Source organism: Corvus brachyrhynchos, unplaced genomic scaffold, assembly GCF_000691975.1.
Source record: "Corvus brachyrhynchos isolate BGI_N302 unplaced genomic scaffold, ASM69197v1 scaffold242, whole genome shotgun sequence".
Classification (NCBI taxonomy): Eukaryota; Metazoa; Chordata; class Aves; order Passeriformes; family Corvidae; genus Corvus; species Corvus brachyrhynchos.
In genome coordinates, this window is record NW_008236636.1 from 1,038,290 (window position 1) to 1,060,397 (window position 22,108).

The 22,108-nt window shown below is 39.1% G+C and overlaps 1 protein-coding gene across 6 annotated transcripts in view; it reads left to right on the forward strand.

Annotated features, from left to right (window-relative positions):
- Positions 1 to 7,729, forward strand: part of ATP2B1 (ATPase plasma membrane Ca2+ transporting 1) — a 35,104-nt gene extending 27,375 nt beyond the window's left edge. Inside the window, exons 19-21 of one of the 6 annotated variants that reach the window (XM_017726676.1) lie at positions 53 to 235; positions 466 to 691; positions 4,818 to 7,729. In XM_017726676.1, the coding sequence (XP_017582165.1) occupies positions 53 to 235; positions 466 to 691; positions 4,818 to 4,843 (435 nt within the window). In that variant the 3' untranslated portion in view covers positions 4,844 to 7,729. The remainder of the gene's footprint in view (positions 1 to 52; positions 236 to 465; positions 692 to 4,817) is intronic. The other 5 variants (XM_017726674.1, XM_008644329.1, XM_008644335.2 and 2 more) reach the window with 5 other exon arrangements.
- The last annotated feature ends 14,379 nt before the right edge of the window (positions 7,730 to 22,108 follow it).

Genomic DNA, 22,108 nt, shown 5'->3' on the forward strand with positions numbered 1-22,108 from the left:
TTTATTGCTAAAAAAAGAATAATCCTGATTTATATATTTCATTCACTGTTAGTTGATTTCAACAATTCCAACCAGCCGTCTGAAATTCCTTAAAGAAGCTGGTCATGGAACACAAAAGGAAGAGATTCCTGAAGAAGAACTAGCAGAAGATGTAGAGGAGATTGATCATGCTGAGAGAGAATTGCGTCGTGGTCAGATCTTGTGGTTTAGGGGCCTAAACAGGATACAAACTCAGGTATGGCCTTCAAAAAGGTAGGATGCAGTGGGTGTTATGAGGGAAATCTCTCCATTTCTGACTAAGGTGGCCATTCTAACTGGTGTGACTGAGCCTGTCAAAAGGGGGTATGGATGGATGTGTAATCCCTCAGGGTCCTCTGTTTTCTTCAGCTTTAAATGCGACTCTTGCCTGTGTATCTGCTCTGTTTTTAAAAAGTGCCTTTTTTCTTTACTTTTTGTGTGTTATAGATGGGATGGTCCTTTCTCTTGTTCTCTCTCTCTCTTGCTGAGCAAGCTGTCACAATCTCTGATTCCTTGCAGATGGATGTAGTGAATGCTTTCCAGAGTGGAAGTACCATTCAGGGGGCTCTAAGGCGGCAACCCTCCATCGCCAGCCAGCACCATGATGTAACAAATATTTCTACCCCTACACATGTAGTGTTTTCCTCTACTACTGCTTCTACTACTGTGGGGTGTGAGTGTGTGTTCCTAAAGTGCATGAAATTAACATTTCCTAATTCACGTACCTAACGTTTCTCATTTTCTCCTTAGTACTTAAAATCATCGTTCAGGCTTTTATAGAGCTCTTCCACAAAGTGGAGTCCTCAAGACTTTTTTTTCTTAGAGGGCTGAGAACAGGTGGAACAGTTTCAACAAAAGACTTTAATGCGAAAGCTGTGAGCCTGCACATCCTGTGCCTTCATCCATTTGTGTACAGAGGGACTATTAAGATAAAATGGGAAAACTGTTGTAAATTTTCGAGTATATGCCTCTTAGGGTGACTTGCATTGAATAAGTGAATTAACTGCAAAATCATGGACCCAGGTCAACAAAAATAGATCTCTTGCACTTCAGCACAAACAATACTTAAGTAAGCAAGCTGATTTGAAAGCAAATGGTATGTTGAAAATATGAATGTAGGTAGAACACTGAGCACTAAATGCATTTTCTTTGTAGCCTGTAAGGAACTTTAAGAATCTCTGCTTTCCTTGGACCCTATTTACTGAATAACGACTTTTTCAACATCAGGATTCGGGTGGTGAAACAAGGCTTCTAAAATGCATACAAGTCAGAAGAAATATGAATTAGCTAATATGAAAAGGAAAAAAGCTTTAAGCAATAAATGGTGAAACTTTCATTCGAATCTGAAGGGTTCTTTTTCCTCTCTAGGTTCTTCTGGGAGCAGTTCATAAGCCGTCAGTGAAAGAGAAGTTTGCCTCACCTCAATTCTACCCTCTCTATATTGTGCTCTAAGTGGCATTTCAGTTTCAGCCTTCCTCTCTGTAGAGGCTAGAGATTTATTTACTCTTGGATGTAGGCCTAAACTATGGAACCAGAAGATGCATAGTAGTTGTAGTTGAATACTGATAGCCAATATCTTTGTTCAGAGTTTTCCATCTTAATACATGTTTAACTTTCTTCTCTAACTTCCTAGGGAGTTCCTAGGTTTTTAAAAATAACTCTGAGAGGGCTGCTGCTCCCCCTTCCCCTCCCTGCTTAAACTTTCAGATTACCAGATGGATGAAGACCCTTAATTTCAGGAGCTGTCTTAAGTGAAATGGTCTCTTCAGATTTTATTTTTTTAATTTGTTTTTTATTTTTGGGCTTGGTCAGAATTCATGTGTGAGCTTGCATAAGTATTTACCTCTGTATTTGTTCCATTGGTGAGACAGGTATTTCCCTACCTTGCAGTAGTACTGAGAAGCTCAGCTCACAAATTTGCATACCTCAAGAACACAAAATGAAAAATAGATTTAACACTTAAGGATGCACAGGATTGCATCTCCTAGTTAAAATGCTAATTAGTAACCTGTATCCCTAACTACACTCCAGAACATTAATTAGACATTCAGAATTCTCTAGAGAGCAATGTCATTCCATGCTGCTATTTGAGCAGAACCTACCGGGCACTGCAGCATCTCATTGCATCAAATGACCAATGCAGATACAGAGCTACCATAGCAGAGAACTAGTTTTTTTATCCTCACTATTACAGCCTTCTGCTGCACCCTCCAGAAGAGCAACTTTTGAGAACTAATATGGATTAATGGGAAGCAGATGTGTTATTGTCTCTTTTTTGGAGCTGTTTGTTGGAAAATAGTTCCTATGAAGTAAGGTTGCAACTCTTAAGCAGCCATCTGTTTAGGAGGATTTGGAGTGCCAACTGCATTCCTTGCTATTCTGGTATTAATATGAGGAAGGCCTGATGACAGTATGAATTACGCTTAACAAATTGTCTTGTTTGCACCTCAGTTACATGATTTATTTATAGTTATCCCTCTAGTTTAATTATCTTGAGTGGTTGAAAATAGAGCTTTCAAAACACTAGATTTTCCCATTTAAAGTGCTGTAAGTTTGATTTCTGCCTTTGTGGTTGGACTCTGAGGGTCCTGGTCTTGCTGGAGTGTCTAGTCCACTTGTGTGGTATGCATTCTGCATGGGAACCAAGCCTTTATTGTGGGTATGCTTATAGTCCATGATAATTACAGCTGTCCTCTTAAGCCAGAATTGTTTTTCATTGCTGCTGATGTTCTAAATTCTCATCTGTAGGCAATGAAAAACCAGTCCCATGAGACATTCATATTTCATTTTGCCACATAAATGGCACAGTGGGATGCAACATGCCAAATAAAGTCACTGCGAACTTTCAGTCTGGCATTGTCACTGCTAATTTTCTTGGTAAGTGCCAAGACAGTTTAGGCAGCTGGCTGGACTTATTTAAACCTCATAGAACTCGCCAATGCCTTGACAGCGTGCTCAGTTTTTTCATGTGATGAGCAGTAAAGCACTAGCTGCTGTTGTAATCTTTTCTCCAGCACATTCACTCTGTTTCTTGTCCTCCCCTTACTGGTAGTTACATCCTTCCCCTTGAGTGCGTGCCCCATCCCTGTGTCCCCTTATCCCCTGTGCCCTCTTCGCTTGCCTCCACGGTTAATTGGGCTCAGCATGTACCTGTAGTATTAAAATGGGGACATTATAGCTTTGGAGTAAAATTCTTTGTGCAAGTAGTCTGAGGGAACAGAGGTGGGAAAACAGTGCTATTTCTAGAGGTCAAAGAACACAGTCAGGACATAAGACTTTATCATGTGTGGTGGTTCTATTTAACCAATTTGATTTAACACATTGCTTTTGGGAAGCCCTTCTCTGTTTACAGTTAACTTCCCTGGTGTATCTTAGCTGTTTTGAAGTCTCTGCTTTTGATCTGCTGACCTTCCAGCTTCATTCCTTTACCTGGAAGTCACTTTATTTTTTCTGTCAGGGAACTCCGGGAGCACTAGTCATGATGTATTTCTCAGTTTGAAACAAGTAATCTTGGATGCACTAAAAAAAGCTTTAAATTTGACTAGCTGTTTGTAACAGCAAGTTCTTGTTTACTACAGAATTCCTCTGCTGCTTACTATTTAACACTATTTCACACTGCTTTGTTGGAGACATGCTCAGGGTAGGGATGTTGAGAATTGAGCAGGGAGTCAACAGTAGGGGGAAACTATCTCTGGAAAAGTGTTGGACAAATGGGTCAATGACTTCTGCCTCACCTTACTTGTTTTATCAGTTCAAGAATGAATCCTGAATTTCTCTAGTTGGTCAGGGAAACATGGGGTATGGGAGAGGGGGGGTGTGGGCAGCTGGTTTCATCATTCAAATAATAGTTTGGAAGGCTTAAATTCAAGTCAGCCTGGACAAGCACAATTTGCAAAACAAAGCTGTAATTTTTTTCGATCTAATTTAACTATGAAAGTTTTATTTATGAATTCTGTTAGCTTAGCTTTCTTATTCAAAAAATATTTAACAACAAAAAGACACAAAACAGTCCTCAGCCTGGGAATTTTGTCCATGAATTCAATGTGAATTGAAGACTCGCGCAAAGGCTGATCATCCTGCTTTTCTCATACTTGGCGCTACTTAAGTACTCTCTTCAAAGTTACAACCTGTCCTGGCTACTAAACTGTACAATACAGTATTCAATTTCCTAGTTCTGGTCTTAAGTTTCCAAAGCACATTCACTAAGGAGCTTTCTCTAGCATGGTAAATGGCTATATACTCGAATATTTACAGCTGTTACAGCGGTATCCTTTTTTTGCATGACTTTGTAAATGTTCGTTCATTGTGACATTGGCTTACAACTTGCTTGGCTTTTTCATAGTCAGTTGACATCCTAATTCCTAGCATGAGAATTAGTGACCCTTTTATCCCCTAACTTATTTTCAGCCTCTCCCCTCCTTCCCTCCCTCCAATCTCACACAAATATTCAATAAAAATCACTCATTGAGATATATTTAATTTGTGAATAAGTAAATATTTGTTGGCCTTACTTCTGAAAAATGCTTAGCCCATGTTACATAATTAAACAATTCTAGTGCCATGTCTGAATTTTTAGGGCCCTTCAGCTTTTTGCAGTACTTTCACAATTTTTATTCCTACTGTGTACTGGCAGTGCTCTACTGAAATGCTCTTCATTTTTTACAGTTTATTGCAAGTTCCACTGCATCATACAAATTTGATTCACTCATGTCTAGCTGTTTGTGGATTCAAACTCATAAGAACCATGCCATTATCAGTAAATCTGCAGCATTTTAACAACATTTTTTCTTTGTTTACAGATCCGAGTGGTGAATGCATTTCGTAGCTCCTTGTACGAGGGGCTAGAGAAACCTGAGACGCGAAGTTCAATTCACAATTTTATGACGCATCCTGAGTTTAGAATAGAAGACTCCGAGCCTCATATTCCCCTTATTGATGATACTGATGCTGAAGATGATGCTCCAACAAAACGCAACTCTAGTCCCCCTCCCTCTCCCAATAGAAATAACAATGCGGTTGACAGTGGAATTCACCTTACAACAGACAAGAACAAGTCTGCTACCTCTTCATCCCCAGGGAGCCCACTACATAGTTTGGAAACATCACTCTGATTGTAAGCTGAATGTTAACACACTAGCTGCATTGTAAAGAAATTGAAACTGGGTCTCTTCACACATTATGATGGACAAGATGATATTCTTGTCTTGGACTTCAACAGAAGAAACACTTGTACGAATGTAGATTTATTTTTTTAAAAAAAGCTTTCTGCCAGACTGGAGGGTGCTTTTCTGGGGGTGGGAGTAATAATGAACTCTGACAGATAAACAGTAACTCAGCATAAGTGACCTGTGGATCATCTCTTGTACTAAGAATGGTCCTGAACAGTGTGTTAGCAGAGCTTTAGTTTATCATGATCCTTTTCTGAGGGGAAAGCTGGGAAGGGCAAGGAGGCCCTGGATCATTGAATTGATACTTTAATTTCTGCTGTTGGCTGTTAATAATTTGGATTATTTATGTTTATAAATGATACAGATCTGTTTACAAGGTTTGTAGATACTTTTTTGTTCCTGTTCATAGATGGGAAGCTTCCTTATAAATGATGCAGAGAAGAAAAAAACAAAAACAAAAAAACCAAAAAAACTAGTCCTTCAAATACTGCTGTATTTTCAGGAAAAGGGTGTTTCTATTGAAACTGTACTAAATTTTGCCTGCAATTTACCTTGTTAAATATTGTAGATAAATTGCTACTACTAATAGCCAAATAGATAACACTAATGCTTTGTAAAAACATGAGCAGTGGTGTTCTAATGAAGTTATGGCCTCTGTCCTAATTAGTTTCTTAAACACATTTACTACTTAATGGTTTTGAAACAACTGTTTAATTTTTAAAAATTTTGAGAAACTTAATGAATAACTTTTGTTCAGAACTTAGTAGGATTGTTTAATGCAGGACATCGATACGTGATGGAACTTGCTTGAAATATTTCTGTTATCTCGGGCAAAATGGATTAAATCAAAATACATCAGAATCTTAGTCCTTTGTTTTTGTCTAATCATGTTAGTTTAGTGCTGTCTTGGTGAACTGTGAGTGGAACTGTGATTTTTTTCTAATCTATAGAATCCTTCATGCAGCATGAGGGCTGTTGGCATTTTGAAAGGTTGTTAGTGGGTAGCATATGTGTTCTCCTTTTTGTTTTTGAAACTTGTTTGTAAACATGAATAAATCTGCCCTTTTGTTAAAATAAAATTGCAGCAATGGTTTCTTACAGATTTTTTTTTTCTCAGCTGCTTCACTGGAAATACAGAAAGTACTCTTGTGTTACCGGTTACCTTTAAACTGCAATTTCAAGATGGTAACAGCCCCACTCCAAATAGCTCTTTGCATAAATGGAATCATGGTGGCTGCCTCCAGAATGAATGTAAGTTAAGGTTCTCAAAAGCCTTCACTGAGCCAAAAGGATACTCCTGGGGAATTAATAGGTCTGCCTGTAATTCTGAGACTTACTGTGAGTACTGTGTAATAAATGTCTCCCTGATTGCTTAAGTGAGGGAGACTGAGAACTGACATAAAGCACAGGTGAAATGCACCAGAACTGACCGACTAGAGATGGACTGAAGAAGTTATGGTCTGCCTCTGCTGTATTGCTCAAACAGCGAAGGACAATGAAACAGTACTTGGTCTGGTACTTCCTCATGTTTTCTAGGTACAATACTACTTAAAAGAGCAAGAGAAGACATGAGTTGTAAGATCTTCTTTTTCCAGCTCTGTACTCTTTAAAATAGCAAGTGAATCTTTTTGTCAAGTAATCCGGAATTATGGACATTTTTAAAGTGGTCCCTTCAAAGGACTGCAAGGATTAAGTTGGTAATGAGGAAGGAGATGATACTAGAGCAAACTGCAGAAATGAGCAGGTTGGGAAGCTCAAGCACATCTTTCTTTTGTGGTGGGATACATGCATGCTTGGGGTTGTCCTTTAGTGGATATTGTTCAACCTGTAGCACTGTATCCCACTGTCAACCACTCCAGAATTCCATCTTTTCTATTGTACTTCAGTAAATACACTGAATTCTAGGCAAGGGGGTCGAGGGTGGGGGGTTGCACTTGACACTTTGTATAGTAATTTCTCCCACATGTTTCTAGCACTTTTCTTACATCATAGTTCTTATCTAGAGCGCTTGGTAGGGGGGTCGATTTTTATGTAAGCTATTTTCTCTTTACTACAAAAGTCAGATGAGCATTGGCTTAAAATAAGGGGAGTTTTCTTTACCTGTGAAATACACTGCCATGTGAAAAAGTATCTTCATTTAACTTCATTAATAAGTAATAATTTGACTTCATTTCAGAACAGACTTTAATTTTCCCCTCTTCTCTAGGTGTGATCATGACTGCATGTTATCTTTTTTGGAATAAAATCTACACTTAAGCCTTTTGTGGGGGGTGGGAGGGTGAATGTAGGCTTTGTACATCGGTGGTCCCTCTTGATTCTGTTAACATCAGTGTGCTGTTCTTACAGGAAACTTCCTTACAGAAAAAAGGAAAAGTTGTTTAAGAGGGGGGTATGCTTTCTTTGTGATCTCAAGAAATCATAACGTTGCCTAGATAATGAAATGGTTTTCACTAAGCTCATGAGGCCTTCATTGCCTTGCTGGTTGTAAGGTTTACTTGTCTTTCTTCTTGTAACTGAAATAAATAAAAGTGCTGTTCATCTCAGTCTGTATGGGGACTGAAATTCTTGTATATGTCAGTACAGTACTGATTTAAACCTGAAATGCATGCCAGTTCTATAAAATAGCTCTTACTACAATTTTACTCTCATTAGCTTTCAAGAGGTCATGGTATATAGTGTACGTGGTGGAGCAAGAGTGACTTTGAACGGAAACTCATTTCTAGATTGACTACTATTTGGACTGGCTTAAAATGTGGTTTCCTGGGTGGGATGTCTACTGTAGTTGTGTATATGTTAGGGCACCTCATCTTGGCCCTGAAGGAGGGGTGAAAATGGTAATACAAGAGGACTCATTTTTTTTCTTCTGTATTGGCCTTAACAGGAAGAGGAAAATGCTGCATCATGGAGTAGTCTGGAGAGAATAATGGAAACAAATGCCTTAATGCTAAATCAGTGGGTAAATGCAGGGGTCTGTAGCAAGTACAATCAGCCAAAAAATATGAAATAACATACTTGGAGGCTTTCTTAGAATAACAGCAAATTTTCCAATGTGCTTTGAAGTAAGCAAGCAAATGTAATATTCGTGGAAGGATAACTTGTGTATGGCTGAGTATTGGAAAGTGATTCCAAAGGTTTGATAAGTTTGATTTTTACTCCTAGTAGTTCTAGCTTCTGCAGAGCTTTAAAACAATCCAGATCATAAATTTATAAATTATAAATCATAAATTAAAGTAGAATATCTTAATGTCTGTACTACTTTTCTGATGCAAATACTTGGTTTTAAAGTGCTCCTGTTTTTTTCCACCTGCACCGTCTCCCCCAGCAGTGCATCTCTTCTGATGTTACAGATTTCAAGCCCTCACTGAAGTACCTTAATTTTGTTGGATGAGCCTGGCCAGCATGGAGGGTCCAGCTCCAACTTATCTCCAGAGTGATTAGGCCTGCTTATTCAGGGCCATATCATGAGAAATTCTGGGCCAGAATAAAGAGCCTTAGAGCTGTTTCTGCCATCTTCTCCCCTGAACTGTATACAGAAATACCTAACCACCTTCCTCAAGAGTTTGCAGCATCCATCAAGGAGGTGTGACTTAGTGTCTAAAACAGAAGCCTTCTACAGGTACTACTTGTCCATTTTGCTCCAAGATGCGGGTTTGCTTAGAAAATGATGGGATGGGCTTAGACAACTGAAAAAAGACAGCGTTTAGAAGGTAGTCACTGGATGGTGACTCTTTACTTCTGTTATGGGCACCTAATGTAGAGTTTTCTACAAAATCTATACAATTATTAGTTTGAAAAGGGTTCCTTGACTTGCCCCAAACGGAAGACAGTGGGACTTAAAGCTTGGAAAAAAAACTAACAGGAGTATTTCTGGGAATTCTGGAATAGCTTTTGATGGAAGTGTACATTCTGGAGCACTGGAACATCATCTCACATTCTCGTGTAATGACAAGTGTCAATCCAAACCCAAAGCAGCAGCTGCTCACTAAAATGGAAATCTGCATTCTGGATCCCTTTAAGCCCTTGCACAGGTAGTAGCATCTAACTATTCTGAACATCTTCATCTGCTTTCCTAGGCTGCCTCTCTTGCAGGGCATGAAGCTGAAGTATGCTGCAAGACTGTAAGTATGATCATACAGTAAACTTTTCTATGGCTTCCTCCTTAGCAAAGGCATGGTCTTGGATTCACTCTATGGTAACTGCTCAGGCACCAAGTGAATACTGGCTTTTCCTGTTTTAAAGCTTTCAGTCTCTTGTAGAGAATCAGGGTGTACAGTTCAAATGCTTTGTGTGAAAAGCCTCCCAAAGCTTTTGATTTAAGCTACAATGAAAACCACAAAGCCACTCTACAAATAAACCCTAGGAGATATGTTTGTTATCTTTGACAATTCCAGTTTTACAAATATAGGATTTAACTTGACATTCTCGGTTTTCCACAAGTTATTTGCTCTGATGGCTCTTGGGTACAAAACCTGTTCAGCTATGACCTAAGGTAGTGGCAAGATCTCCTGAAGGTAAGCCTGTATTTGGCAGATGTTTGTGGGGAAATACTTAGCTTATTTTGAATATGGTGCTGGCAGCTAGTGCATAGTGGTTTGTGCTATGCATTTTAGGACAGAATCTGCAAAATGAACAATTTACAAAATTCAGATCCTTGTCATAGGATCTGTCAAAGGATACATGAGTCAGGCACAGAATGCATGAAATAGGAAATTCTCTGAACCAATACTTTGGTAGAAATGGGGATTTGGTTTTGGACAACACTGCTTTAGAGATGGGAAGATCTGTCTTTAATCACTTGCCATGTATTGGTCATTAATATTCTGATCAGTGCAACAGTTTAATTCATTGAGGACCATCATCTAAAAAGCACTTGAATAAACAAGTGTTTTTAAATAAAAAGAAAATTCTGGAAAAGGTACCTTTGGTCATATTTTAATTTCCGCAAAAGATGAGTCATTCTTAGCTTCTTTCCTTTTGCCAAATCAACTAGGCTCTGTTCTAATAAATCTGGCAGTATATAGACATGATTTACAACTTGGTATCTTCTTCCTGTCTTCCCCCTTCCAGTCTGCGAAGGAGGATTTTAGGGAATCAGTGAAGCACAGATGGGATAAGACATGCAGTTGTGGATTTATCTCCTTTATCATACTTCTATCTTGCCTTTTGATCTTCTCTTCTGCTTTCTTCTTCAAGATCTCACCCACTATCAGTAAATTTTGGGAGTGCTTTTTATATGGTAGCATCTTTCAGTGCTGTAGCCCAGAGCAACTCATAGGAGAGCTCTTTCAACAAGATGTATGGAAAGAACTAGCTTTGGGAAAAGGAAGAATTAAAGAGAGAAGGACAGCTTTTTTCCCAATTAGAAAAACAACAGTATGAGTTTTGTTAAAAATTTTTAAGCCCAAAAGAATTTGAAGCCCAAATAACACCAGAATGGCTTGGCTGGTTACTTAGCACATGAAGAGTCTAGAAAGCCCTTCATGTCTTAGCAGAACATAGCTAAGTTGATGCCATTATAAGAAATCAGTTTTCTGATTTTCCCAGCTGGGCACAAGTGACAGCACATGAAACACTGCCTGAACACAAGGAAACACACAGAGTTTATGGAGTCTTCATCCTTGGAGACACTCGGAACTTAGCTAGACACAGCCCTGAGCAACCTGCTGTAGGCAATGCTGCTTTTAGCAGGGGTTTGGACTAGATAACCTGCAGAAGCCCCTGTCAACCTCAGTAATTCTCTGATTCTGAAATTCTTGGGCAGGAGGTGTACTTCTATAGGGTTTCTCATTATCCTCATGGATATTATTTCTATACATAGATGGAATTCAACAAAGAAACCGGTCACTGGAATGATCAAATCTGAGGCAAAGCAAGAAAGCCACTGACTATTTTCCTTCTCTTATCTTAAACTGGCCTGACCAAAAGGCTTGCTGATATTTGCCTGCTGTAATGCTTACTGTGATAGCAGAGCTTGAATCACTTCTGCTCTAGTAAACCTTTTTGAACAATGACTGGCTATCTGTAGTTCATAGAAAAGCCCACAGATTTTAACATGATCTCCAAAAGCTGCAGACCTGTGGAAATCAGCTGCTTGTCAAGAAGGGGGTTTCTCATTCTGTTATTTGACTCTTTCAGGTGTATAAAAAAAAAAATTGTAGCTGTTTCTAAGAAAAATGAAACTCTGGTTTATTTGAAGATTTGTGTTGTTTCATTGCCCTGCTCTCTACTTAGGACTCTCTTAAAAAAACCTGATTTTTTCCTGGTTTTAAGTGTTTAAGATCAGCTTCTAAAAAAAAAGAAGGCTCTCTTGCAGGCATATAAAGTTAATGAATTCAATATTATTCTAATGGATCATAAGAACAAAGAGCACTGAAACGTATGTTTTCAGCCATGGAAGACTATAATTTACACGGGATTGAGAAGCTGACTTTTCTTCTTATTTTAGTTCATGGACTGGTGGTGTTACAGGCTTCTATTTAATTGAGCAAAGTATTGGTGAAATTAAATGAAATGCCATATCAGTTCTTATGTTGCATACAAATGCTCCCTTCTTCTGCCTTGAGTTGCAGAAATACTTTGCTACACTTAAAGAACTTAGTGTAATATCAGGGGTGGATTCTCTTTTTATTGGTTCTCACATAATTCCCTATAAAACTTTAAATGCTAATGTAGGAAGACTGACATTACAAAACTGCCATTTTGATCTTAAAAATGTTGCAGTGGAAAAAGTTTCAAAGAGTCCACATATAGGCTGCATAGTAAAACTACTGGCTGGCTGATCAAATGTTATAGTAATGAGATGATTCAAACTGAAATTTGACATTCTAACTGTTGAAAAAATAGCTGAGTTTCAGCAAAATGGAAACATGGTCTTTCTTTTTGTTAGAAATAACACGTTGCTTTTGAAACTAAAACACATTTCACACAAGTATGTTTAGAGGATACGGGGGAGTGCCTACAACACTAAGTTCCAATATGCTGTGTAATGGCTCTACCTTAAAGGTGCAGAAATTTTCTGAATTTTCATCTGTAGACTCAATATATTGAAACATGTTTCATTTCAGAAGTATTAATGATTCAATAAAAGATAACTCTACAGCAGGAGGTTAAAAGTATTCTGAACTGCTGCTTTTTAAAGAGCTTGGGCTAGCAGGGGTGCCCAGCCAATTCTGTAGGTATGTCAGTATTTGAATACATTTATTATAGCTTTAAATCTCACTGACTTCAGTCTTTTTCAAAAGGGCCATAAACAGTCCAAGACTGAATATCAACTAAATGATCAAGTGTCAGCTTGCTACCAATCAACACAATCAGCATTTTATATGTTTGACTTGAAGAAGTGCTACAGGTTTTTTGATCACTGGATGAGGAGTGCGAGCTGATAAAATACCACTTGAGAACACTATTTAACATTGGTTTTCTTCATTACTGTCCCCAAAGGCAATCAGCACAACCAATAGACCCCTCAGTGTCTGTTTTCCAAAGTCACTGCTTCATCTCTGACAACCATTGTCAGACACTTAAATGCTGGGACACACTCATGTGTGCTATCATAAACCCAATTTGAAACATTGCACTTGGAATCAATCCAAGTCCAGCAGTTAAGCCATAGATAGCTGTTTCCAAACTGACTACATTTGGGATGTTGCCAAATACAACAGAAGTGCTCCTGTGGCTTTCTTGCCTTGTTTTAGTCCTGTAAGGCTTGATGATTGTGCTGTAACTCAGAAATCAGGCCTTAGAGGAAACTTCATGGAAAAATTTATTTAAGTACTAAGCATCCCAATAAATATATACTATAAATAAATAAATATATAAGGCTCAAGAGGTTTGCTTTTGTGTTATGAAATGAAAGGATTAGCCATTTCGAAGAACGAAAATCGTTATTTTTCTGTTCATGCCTATTGCTGTTGATACTCTGCCATCTCCAATCTTTTGAACAAGCTTTGACACCTGTCAAGGAGGATCTCCTGGTGTTGGGGATCTCTTTTGCTATCCCAGCAGAGACCATAGACAATTTCAACTTATAAGTATCTATACAGTCAGCCTCATCAGCTTTCAAACAAAACTGCAGCTTTTCTAAGCAAACTGCTCTGCCACATTGCAGGGATGCGATTGGGTTGCAGCTGAGCCTTTTACACAAGTGGGGTTTGTAGTATGTGATGCTGGCCCAGGTTACAACTCCTCTCTTCCTGCAGTGTTCCCTCCATTGTGCCATTTCAACAGCTTCTGTGACAGTGTGGTCAGCCACACTGGAACCACTTCTGGGTAGATTGCTGCTGCAGGCTGGTGTTGGGAGCTGTTCTCTGCACAGCAAAAGCTCCAGCACAGAAGTGCTCCCTCTGTGACTCCTGCTGCCCCAGTCTAGAGCCACCACAGTACTGTAGATGAAGCAAGTAGGACTTGAAAGGTGAGAGTGGAATGAAATATATGAGCAACGAGAAGGTTGCTGAAAACTTTGGGGGAAGAAAACTAGGGTAACAGGATAGGAGTAAGAGGAGCAAAAGGCATGAATATAAAAGTTGAAAAGCTTGTGTTTTAAAGCAGATTTATTCAGGTTGAGGCACTAACGTCAGGAGCACTACAAACTATGCCCTCTATCAGTTCATACTTATGCTATGTACTTATTTCAGTCACCTTTACTTCTTGTTTCGGTTGGGAGAAGAACCTACTATGATCTGTGCTGGGAATCTGAATACCGAAATTTCATAACTACTATGGATCATTCTAGGATTTCACTTAAGGGATGAAAGGTTTGAGGGAGCATAACAAAACTAGAACACCAGCTGTTCTAGGTAAACTGATGTAAGAAACTTAATCTAATGATTTTTATTTAAAATACAAAATTAAACATGGATAACATAATTAAGTGGTGTGTCACAGTAAAATGTGCCTATCTGCAAGTGTTCTATATTTTTGGTGAAGACATAAAGTTTCACAATCGTATTAAATACTAAGGCAGGAAAATGTCCTTGCAGCAGGAGTGATCTTGAAGGCAGCTCTTGTAGCAAGCATGTAGAACCCTTTTCTGGCAACAGCTGGGAAGTTCAAATAACAGTGTCTGTTTTATGGATGCAAGAACAAGCTGCTTACACTAACAACAGGCTACGTTCCTCAAAACAAAAACCTAGTTAAAGATGAATTCTCTTAAACTAGAGTAAAAGTAGCTAGCAAACAATTTCTAAGTAAGAATTAGGGAAAAAAATGTACAGAGTGCACAGAGTAAGTCAGTGCTATTATCTCCAACAGGCTTCCTTCTGATCATTTTAGCCTGAATTTAGTATTTTGTCTCCATCAGAAAGATTGTGTGGTGTGAAAGCACTTTTTAGGCTGCAGCCTCACCGCATATTGATGGAAAACTGCCTGGGTCAGTTCTGAACAGGCAGAAGCCACCAGACCACGCTCCCTGGGTAATTCATGCTACTGCACCTGCAAAAGCTGTGTCACCCAGGTATTCCTTTTAACTTTGGATGGGAATTGCAGGGATTTGCTGCATATCTCATCTACTATGTGGCCCTGTTGACTCTCCCTGCAGCTGGGACCAGTCTCCATGGTACCTGTATTGCTAATTGTCACTGTAAAACACCCTGTGGAATTGCAATTGGATTGTGATGGAGATTCTGCATATAGTGTGTCTGTATGCTGCAGCCTTGCAATTAGTAATGTGCAAGATGACAAAATCAGGTAACGTTCCGTGATACAACAGAATGCTACTGGGAGCCTGAGGGGGTTCTTCGTAAACTTGTTCTAATGAGAAAATTTGGGGCATTCTTCCTGGCTGCATTTTGTGATACTAAGCAGATCCCTCCTTCTGCTTCACTCCACTCTATGGTACATGGCTTATTCAGTCATTCAGAAGTTGTCCTTCTCTGAAACAAAACCTGTCATTATGCTCAGATCAGCATAAAATTTCATAATATTAGAGTCCCTGCAAGAAGGCGTTGACACAAGCTGACACACATCCAGCTATGTATGTATGCAGCCTTCCTGCAAGAGAGGAAAGGGAGTTTAAAAAAAGAATGTGTGGAATGGGGAAGGTATTGGCAGTTTAGACTTTCTACCCCCAAAATGACCCACTATATGTGCATAGGTGGAATAGGGCCTATTGATTAGATTTTAACCATTTTATAAGCATAATTCGACAAGATGTAACAACACCACTCATTTTGGAATCAGACAAGTGTCTCATCTATGGTGGCAGCTTTTGTACTTGATACAGGCACACAAGCAGAACAATGTATTTAATAATAAAACGAGAGAGTCTGAAACTACTACCACTCCATTTTTATCTGTGCATCAGCCACACAAGTAATATTTAAGAGAAAATCTATATGGTAGCAGCAGGAAGCATCTGTGGTAGTCTGTCATGTTGTGGGTTTTCCAACTGTCATGCTGGAAAATTCTTCCTGCCCAAGCAGCCAGCACTGCAACAGAAAAAAAGAAGCAAAAAAAAATGAGTACAGATGAAGGCTTTCCTTGTCCAGACACAAGTCCCTGCCCTGCTCTGGTAAAGCAGTGATGAACGCAGATGTAATTTGTAATATTGTCTCTCTCTCATGTCTTCTCTGCAACTATCCTGAACTGAAGCAGCTGTCACTGCTGCCTAGAAACACCTTGCCTGACTCCTGTCCTGCTGGACGGGTAGCTAACTTAAGAGAATCCAGTTCTCCTAGTTCATTTAAACATACTAACAAAAATCTAGGTAAAATAAACTGGTGGCTCAGTCCTTAAATAGATGCCACAAAGCAGCAGCAGAGGAGTGAGCAGTGACACATCTAAATCAGCGTCCAAGTTATGTCTGGGCCAGTCATGAGATACAGAGTCAAGGATCCTTTTAGAGGATGCATGGATGGTGTGGAGCTGGGAGACTTACATTATGACATTGCCAAACAAATGCATAGAGCACAGCTCTGTGCTATGCACCTGGAGTCTGGTGGGTCAGACCTTGCCCTTCAGAAAGCACTTAGCAGAAAAAATTGACATCATGGATCACATGTGATAGCACCAGGCTGTGCAGCTGTTCTTCAACTTTCTGGACACCATGTTTTCCCTCCTTTGCCACCATAAAAAGACCTGTTAAACTGGAAGGCATAGTGGAGGACCCAGAAGATACTTGGCCCACTGATTTCCTGTTGTGATTTTTTACAGTTACATACTCTCTTCCTCCTCTTGTAGCTGCAGTTGTTCAAGAACCTTATTTTTCAATAATTGTGGCATATAGTTTTTCCTCACTTGTCTTTGTAATTACAATTGTTATAATTTGTCTTATTTTGTACCTGACATTTGTAGACATTGGTTTCAAGCACTTGCTTTGCCTTTACTACTATTGGAAGACTGCTGTTGAAAACGTACCCTCTAAAGAAACTAGTTTTATGGAGCATTATAGAAAAATCAGAAACAGGATTAATGTCTAACTCATAATTCTCATTTCAGTGCTCCAAGAAATTACTAGTGTGCTCCCAGGGAATACTTACCCCAAAAATTATGTATAAATAAAATCCAGAGTTATAAGAGTTGGTTTTTTTTTAAAAGGCCGCTTGCTAAAATTACATATAAATGTGCATAACATAATTCCACTTGGCCAATTACATTTTTTTCCTGAAAATTTAAGTGAGCTCTGATATCAAGAGCTCATTTTTCTAGTTAGATTTCTAATTTTAGATTCCTTGTTCCTGTTTATTTTATCCCCTGGATCATTCTCCTTTAGGTGAAATGTCGCCTTGTAGTACATACCTAAACAGCTACTTTACCAAACTAGGCATCTCCATACAATTCACCAGTTTTCATTGACTCACCCCTCACCCTTGCAGTTAACATCCACATTGTAGTAGATGAATGATGCTGTTATAAGATGTACTAAATGAAGAGGCTCTAAATCATTCTATATAGCACGTGCTGAAGGATTAATAAATTTGTACTAACCTTTGCTACAGTGTACTAAATTCTTCCAAACTTGTTCTAGTTCTCATGAACCCGGTAAGACACAGGGCTAGTTCTTGATTTTTAAGCACACATTACCAAACAATTTGCTAAAGTAATTTGATTCCAATACATTGAATTTTGCAACATGACAGAATTTCAGGTACTGTATGGCATGCTACATACAAAAACCATGCTACACATCTGCTTAGAAAAAAACTGCTTTACTTATTTTTAGAAAAGTTGGATGCAAGTGCATTAAAATAAAAGTATATTTACCAACATACCAACTGACAACACGTGAACCTTACTGGTATTGATCATCCATTAAAACATTAGGGAAAAAAAAAGGAAGACGTTCTTTAATTTGGAATTGCCTGTGGGTATTCATCCAGATAGTGATGCTACTGATACCAAACACCATAATAGGATTATCCCAGAAAATTTCATAGTAAAACCCATTCAATTATCTGAAAACAATCCGCGACTGCAAACTTTCTGAGATTCAAATAATGCACATACATTATAGAGGGCAAGAGTTATAGTCTGACATTTAAGGCAATACTAAGACAGACTTACATGCAGCTCAGCACATGCTGCATATTACTCTGTTAGTGTTTTTATTGTGCTGTTTGGGTATTAAGGGAGGAACACTAGGGATTTAATCCCCACAGTCATTATAAAGATATGTATCTGTTGCACAAAAGCATCTAATTAAAAGGAACAAACAAAAAAGACCTTTGGATAACACACCCACTTTTATACGAATTCTAATGACTTTAAATTCTTTGGTAGAGTAATTGTCACTCTCTGCTTCTAATCCAGATGGTTATTTGTTTTAAAGTGCCGGTTCTGATTTATGCAGTTTTCTTTCACACGTATTTCCCTTCAGGCATCAGTAATAAGAGATAAGTTCTCTTATTTATCCTTCAGTACAGATACAATCCCTACACTGAATAAGGAAAAATCTCAAACATCTACCAGCTTCAATAGCCTACTCATCATTATTGTGGCCCTCCTCTGGACCTGCTCCAACAGGTCCATGTCCTTCTTATGTTGGGTGTCCTAGAGCTGGACACAGCACTCCAGGAGGGGTCTCATGAGAGCAGAGCAGAGGCGGAGAGTCACCCTGCTTGATCCAGTGGTCATGTTACTTTTGATGCAGCCCAGGATACATTTGGCTTTCTGGGCTGGGAGTGCACATTGCTGGGTGATGTCCAGATTTCATCCATGGGCATTCCCAGTACCTTCTCCACTGCTTTCAATCCATTCATCCCTCAGTCTATTTGGATATTGGGCATTGCCTCAAGCCAGGTGCAGGACCTTGTACTTGGCACTATTGAAATTCATGATGTTTGTACAGGCCAACTCCTCAAGCCTGTCAACATTCTCTGTATGGCATCCCTTCCCCAGTATCAACTGAATCACTCAGCTTGGTGTCACCCACAAACTTCCTGAAGGTCCATCAATCCCACTATCTATGTCATTAATAAAGATGTTAAATACTATAGGCCTCAAAACAGACCCGTGGGGGAGATACCACTCAGCACTGGTAGCTCTTTGGTTGCAGTCATACAATTCCTTGCCATCTAATAGTCCATCCATCAAATCCACATCAATTTAGAGGCAAAAGTATTGGGAGGAACAGTATTAAAGGTTTTACAGAAGTTAAATGATATCACTTACCTTTCCTTTGTCTCCTGATGCAGTCACTCCATCATAGGAGGGCACTAGATTAGTCGGGCATGATTTGCTCTTGCTGTAGCTGTGTTAGCTGTCTAATCATCTTCACACAATCACTTCTCAGATGCTTTGACATAACTTCCAGGGGGACCTGATCCATGATGTTGTCAGGCACAAAGGTGAGGCTGACTGGTCAGCAGTTCCCAGGGTCTGGGTGTGATAATCCCTTTCCTCCAGTGCCTGAGAGAGTTACAGGTAGTCAGCGTCACTCCAGTCACTGAACGGTAGTTACAGCCTGATTATTATGACTTTTCAAATATGATGGAGACATGGCTCAGCAATTACACCTGCCAATTCCCTCAGAAGCCCAAGATTTTTCTTAGACTAAAAGTAATATTATATGTATTCCAAATTGCCCTTGTATTTCAAATCGTTATGCACCTAGTTGATATTCTTTTCTTCTCCATTTTCTTGCTGCTGTTGGCAAACAGACTTTAATGGGATTTTGACAGGAAAATTTCAACAGAAGCAAAAAACCAACACTACTCCGCAAGTTATTTTATAGGTTTAATATTTATTTTATTTTCATAACCATTTTGATGGAGGAGAAAAATTTGTAGGATCAGAGGTTGGAAAGATGCCGGGTGCATAAGGTACAATGGTTCTACAACAGCAAGAGAGCCTGCAATTAAATCTTTGTGCCCTTGGACTACATTCTCTTCCTGCATGTAGGCGGATGAATGCCCAACACCACACTGGCAAATCAGATCTCACACTCCCCTCTAGTGACAGAGTACCACCTCCTGCCAACAGCCCAAGGGCCAGAGGCCTCTTGGCAGCCTGGACGGCTCTGCTGCTAACACAGCTGCTCCCAATAGGATCCCACATAATCACAGTTGGGGCTCTTAGTTTTATTTTAAAGTAGGATTAACACTAAGTTAAATGACTCATTTTAGACATAAAACAATTTTTGGTGGGCTAGTATATTACTAATATATTTGCTCCTTGTGCTCATGTATTGTTTTACATCAATTATTATGAAATCATATGTGATCAGTGTAACTAATGTGTGCATTGCAGCATACATGCTCTGAGTTTACCAAGTATGTCCATGTGTCGTTGAATTCTACACACCTTTTCCTTCAATGACCATGCAGTCAGCACAAGCCTGGAATTACCATCTTAAAGTGTTCTTCTTTAGACACAATTTTTGTTTGGACATATACTACCTAAACACAGTGTCTGAGGAAAAAAAACCTCCATAGCTGCTGAAGCAACAGCCTGCTGACACATGATGCTTGGAACATATTTTCTGAGGCACCATTTATCATTGTCATCACAGTGCACAGCAACTTATTACAGTAAATTGCTCCTACATATCACAACCTTAAAAAGACAATGCCAACTCACAATTTTATTATTAGGAGTTACAATAATCTTAAAATAATTTAAAAAATAAAATTATACACACTAATGAGGGAACATAATCATCATAAAAACTATTATCTTCCAGCTTTATAACTGCAGTCACTATAGCTAATCACATGTCTGCAGTAAAGGAATACTTTGCTTCCTAAGAGCCTTTGGGAGTCCTCAAAGCACTCTCGGGGGGAGAAATGGCAGGGAACAAACTAACTTTGTAAGCCCTACAATTTGAGAAACACTCGTCTATCAATTTGTAGAAAGAGAGATGCCACCCCCCTTCTATCTAAAATCACAGCCCTTCCTTTGCTTTATGCCTATCACCTGGAAATTTATAATCCAGGAATTTTGTGGGCAGCTAGAGATTCCAGTCTATTGCTAGCATCCCAAAATTAGTAAAATATACTGAGCTGCTGGAAGAATAGCAGCTCTAAAGAAGGCAAGAAAAGGATTCTGTAGGACTGGGAATTGTCTTTCAGCTCAGTTTCTAAAAAAAATAACATGTTTCTGACCACTGGGTTTTAAGGAGCTTCCAGAACAGATCCAAACCTGAAAAGACAAGGTACAAGAAATACCAAAATACCGCAGCACACTTTCTCTCATTCAGGAGATGAGAAAACACAGAATAAATTAAGATCACACAAAGTTTGGTACTAACCCAGAGGGATAGAATCTAAATGTAGTCTCCCTGAGGAAAGAAATCATTCTCAGCTGATAAAACCTGGGTTAGAAAGAGGATAGTTGGAAAAAAGGTTGAGAAAGGCTGGAAGACTTTAATAGTGGTGAAGAGGTCAGTTTAAGTTTAACTAGTTAACTTACTGTTCCTGCAGTGGGGTAGAGTGCAGAACATTTAAATCTTATCATTACCAACTTTCTTTAATGCTACATTTTACTTTGTGATCTAAACCATGGGGAATAAAATGAAAGGATGGGAGGGTGTAGAAGGGGAAAAAAACCCCAAAACAAAACTCCACCAGCAAACCAGACCAAAACCAAATAATGGCAAAAAACTGTAGCTTTTGCTAGGTCCAAGTCAATGTGTCTTGTCCCACAAAGGGTTTCATTTTGTGAAGTCAAAATGGCAAATTATCAGCCTACATAACCTCAATGCAAGGAGTGCTAATAGATTTTCATGGAAACTGCCTTATATACTTGTGATAATCCTGCTTTTTTCACCACTTGCAAAATTATTATTTCAAGTGTGCATTTCCTGGTTAAACACAATTTATTTGGAACTGTCCTGTAAGTGACAATTCTTATATGTTGGCCTAATTACTGACCTGATTCTGTAGATGTGAAAGTTTAATGTCAGAACAACCAGTAAAAGGCAGACTGGATTTAAAAAAGAAAAAAGGGTAATTGCAGTATGAATTACTTCTTCAGGAACACTTGCATATCGAATGACAGCTTTGCCATCACAGCCCTTCTTTTTGCTAATTGCTGTCAACTGTGGTTTTACTAGCATAGCTATGGGAGCAGCGAGGTTGGTTCCCTCGTCTAGCTTTCCATGAAGCTGCATAAACATTCACAGCACTACTAACACTAACGTTGCAGCGCTGGGGTTTTTGGAATGTTTTTTAAGGTAGGTGTAGGTTTTTAGAGCATTGAAGGTCTGTTTAAAGACCACTCTGTATAACACAAACGTGTGTGCCAACTTAGGAATCTAGAAAGTCTTACCAAAATAAGAAACAACTGAAGAAAAAAAAAAAAGACAAGAGGCCAAGCTACCTAAAGGGGCTTAATACAAAACCAGTCTGACATTTTAAACGCAGCTGTCGTGTATGAATTTGTAAGCCACAAAATCGAGGTATCATGGGCCAGACCTCCCGCTAGTCGAACGTTCCACCTACGTCTGCGGCGCTCCGCAGGCTCCAACACCCGCACCTCGCGCTGAGAGC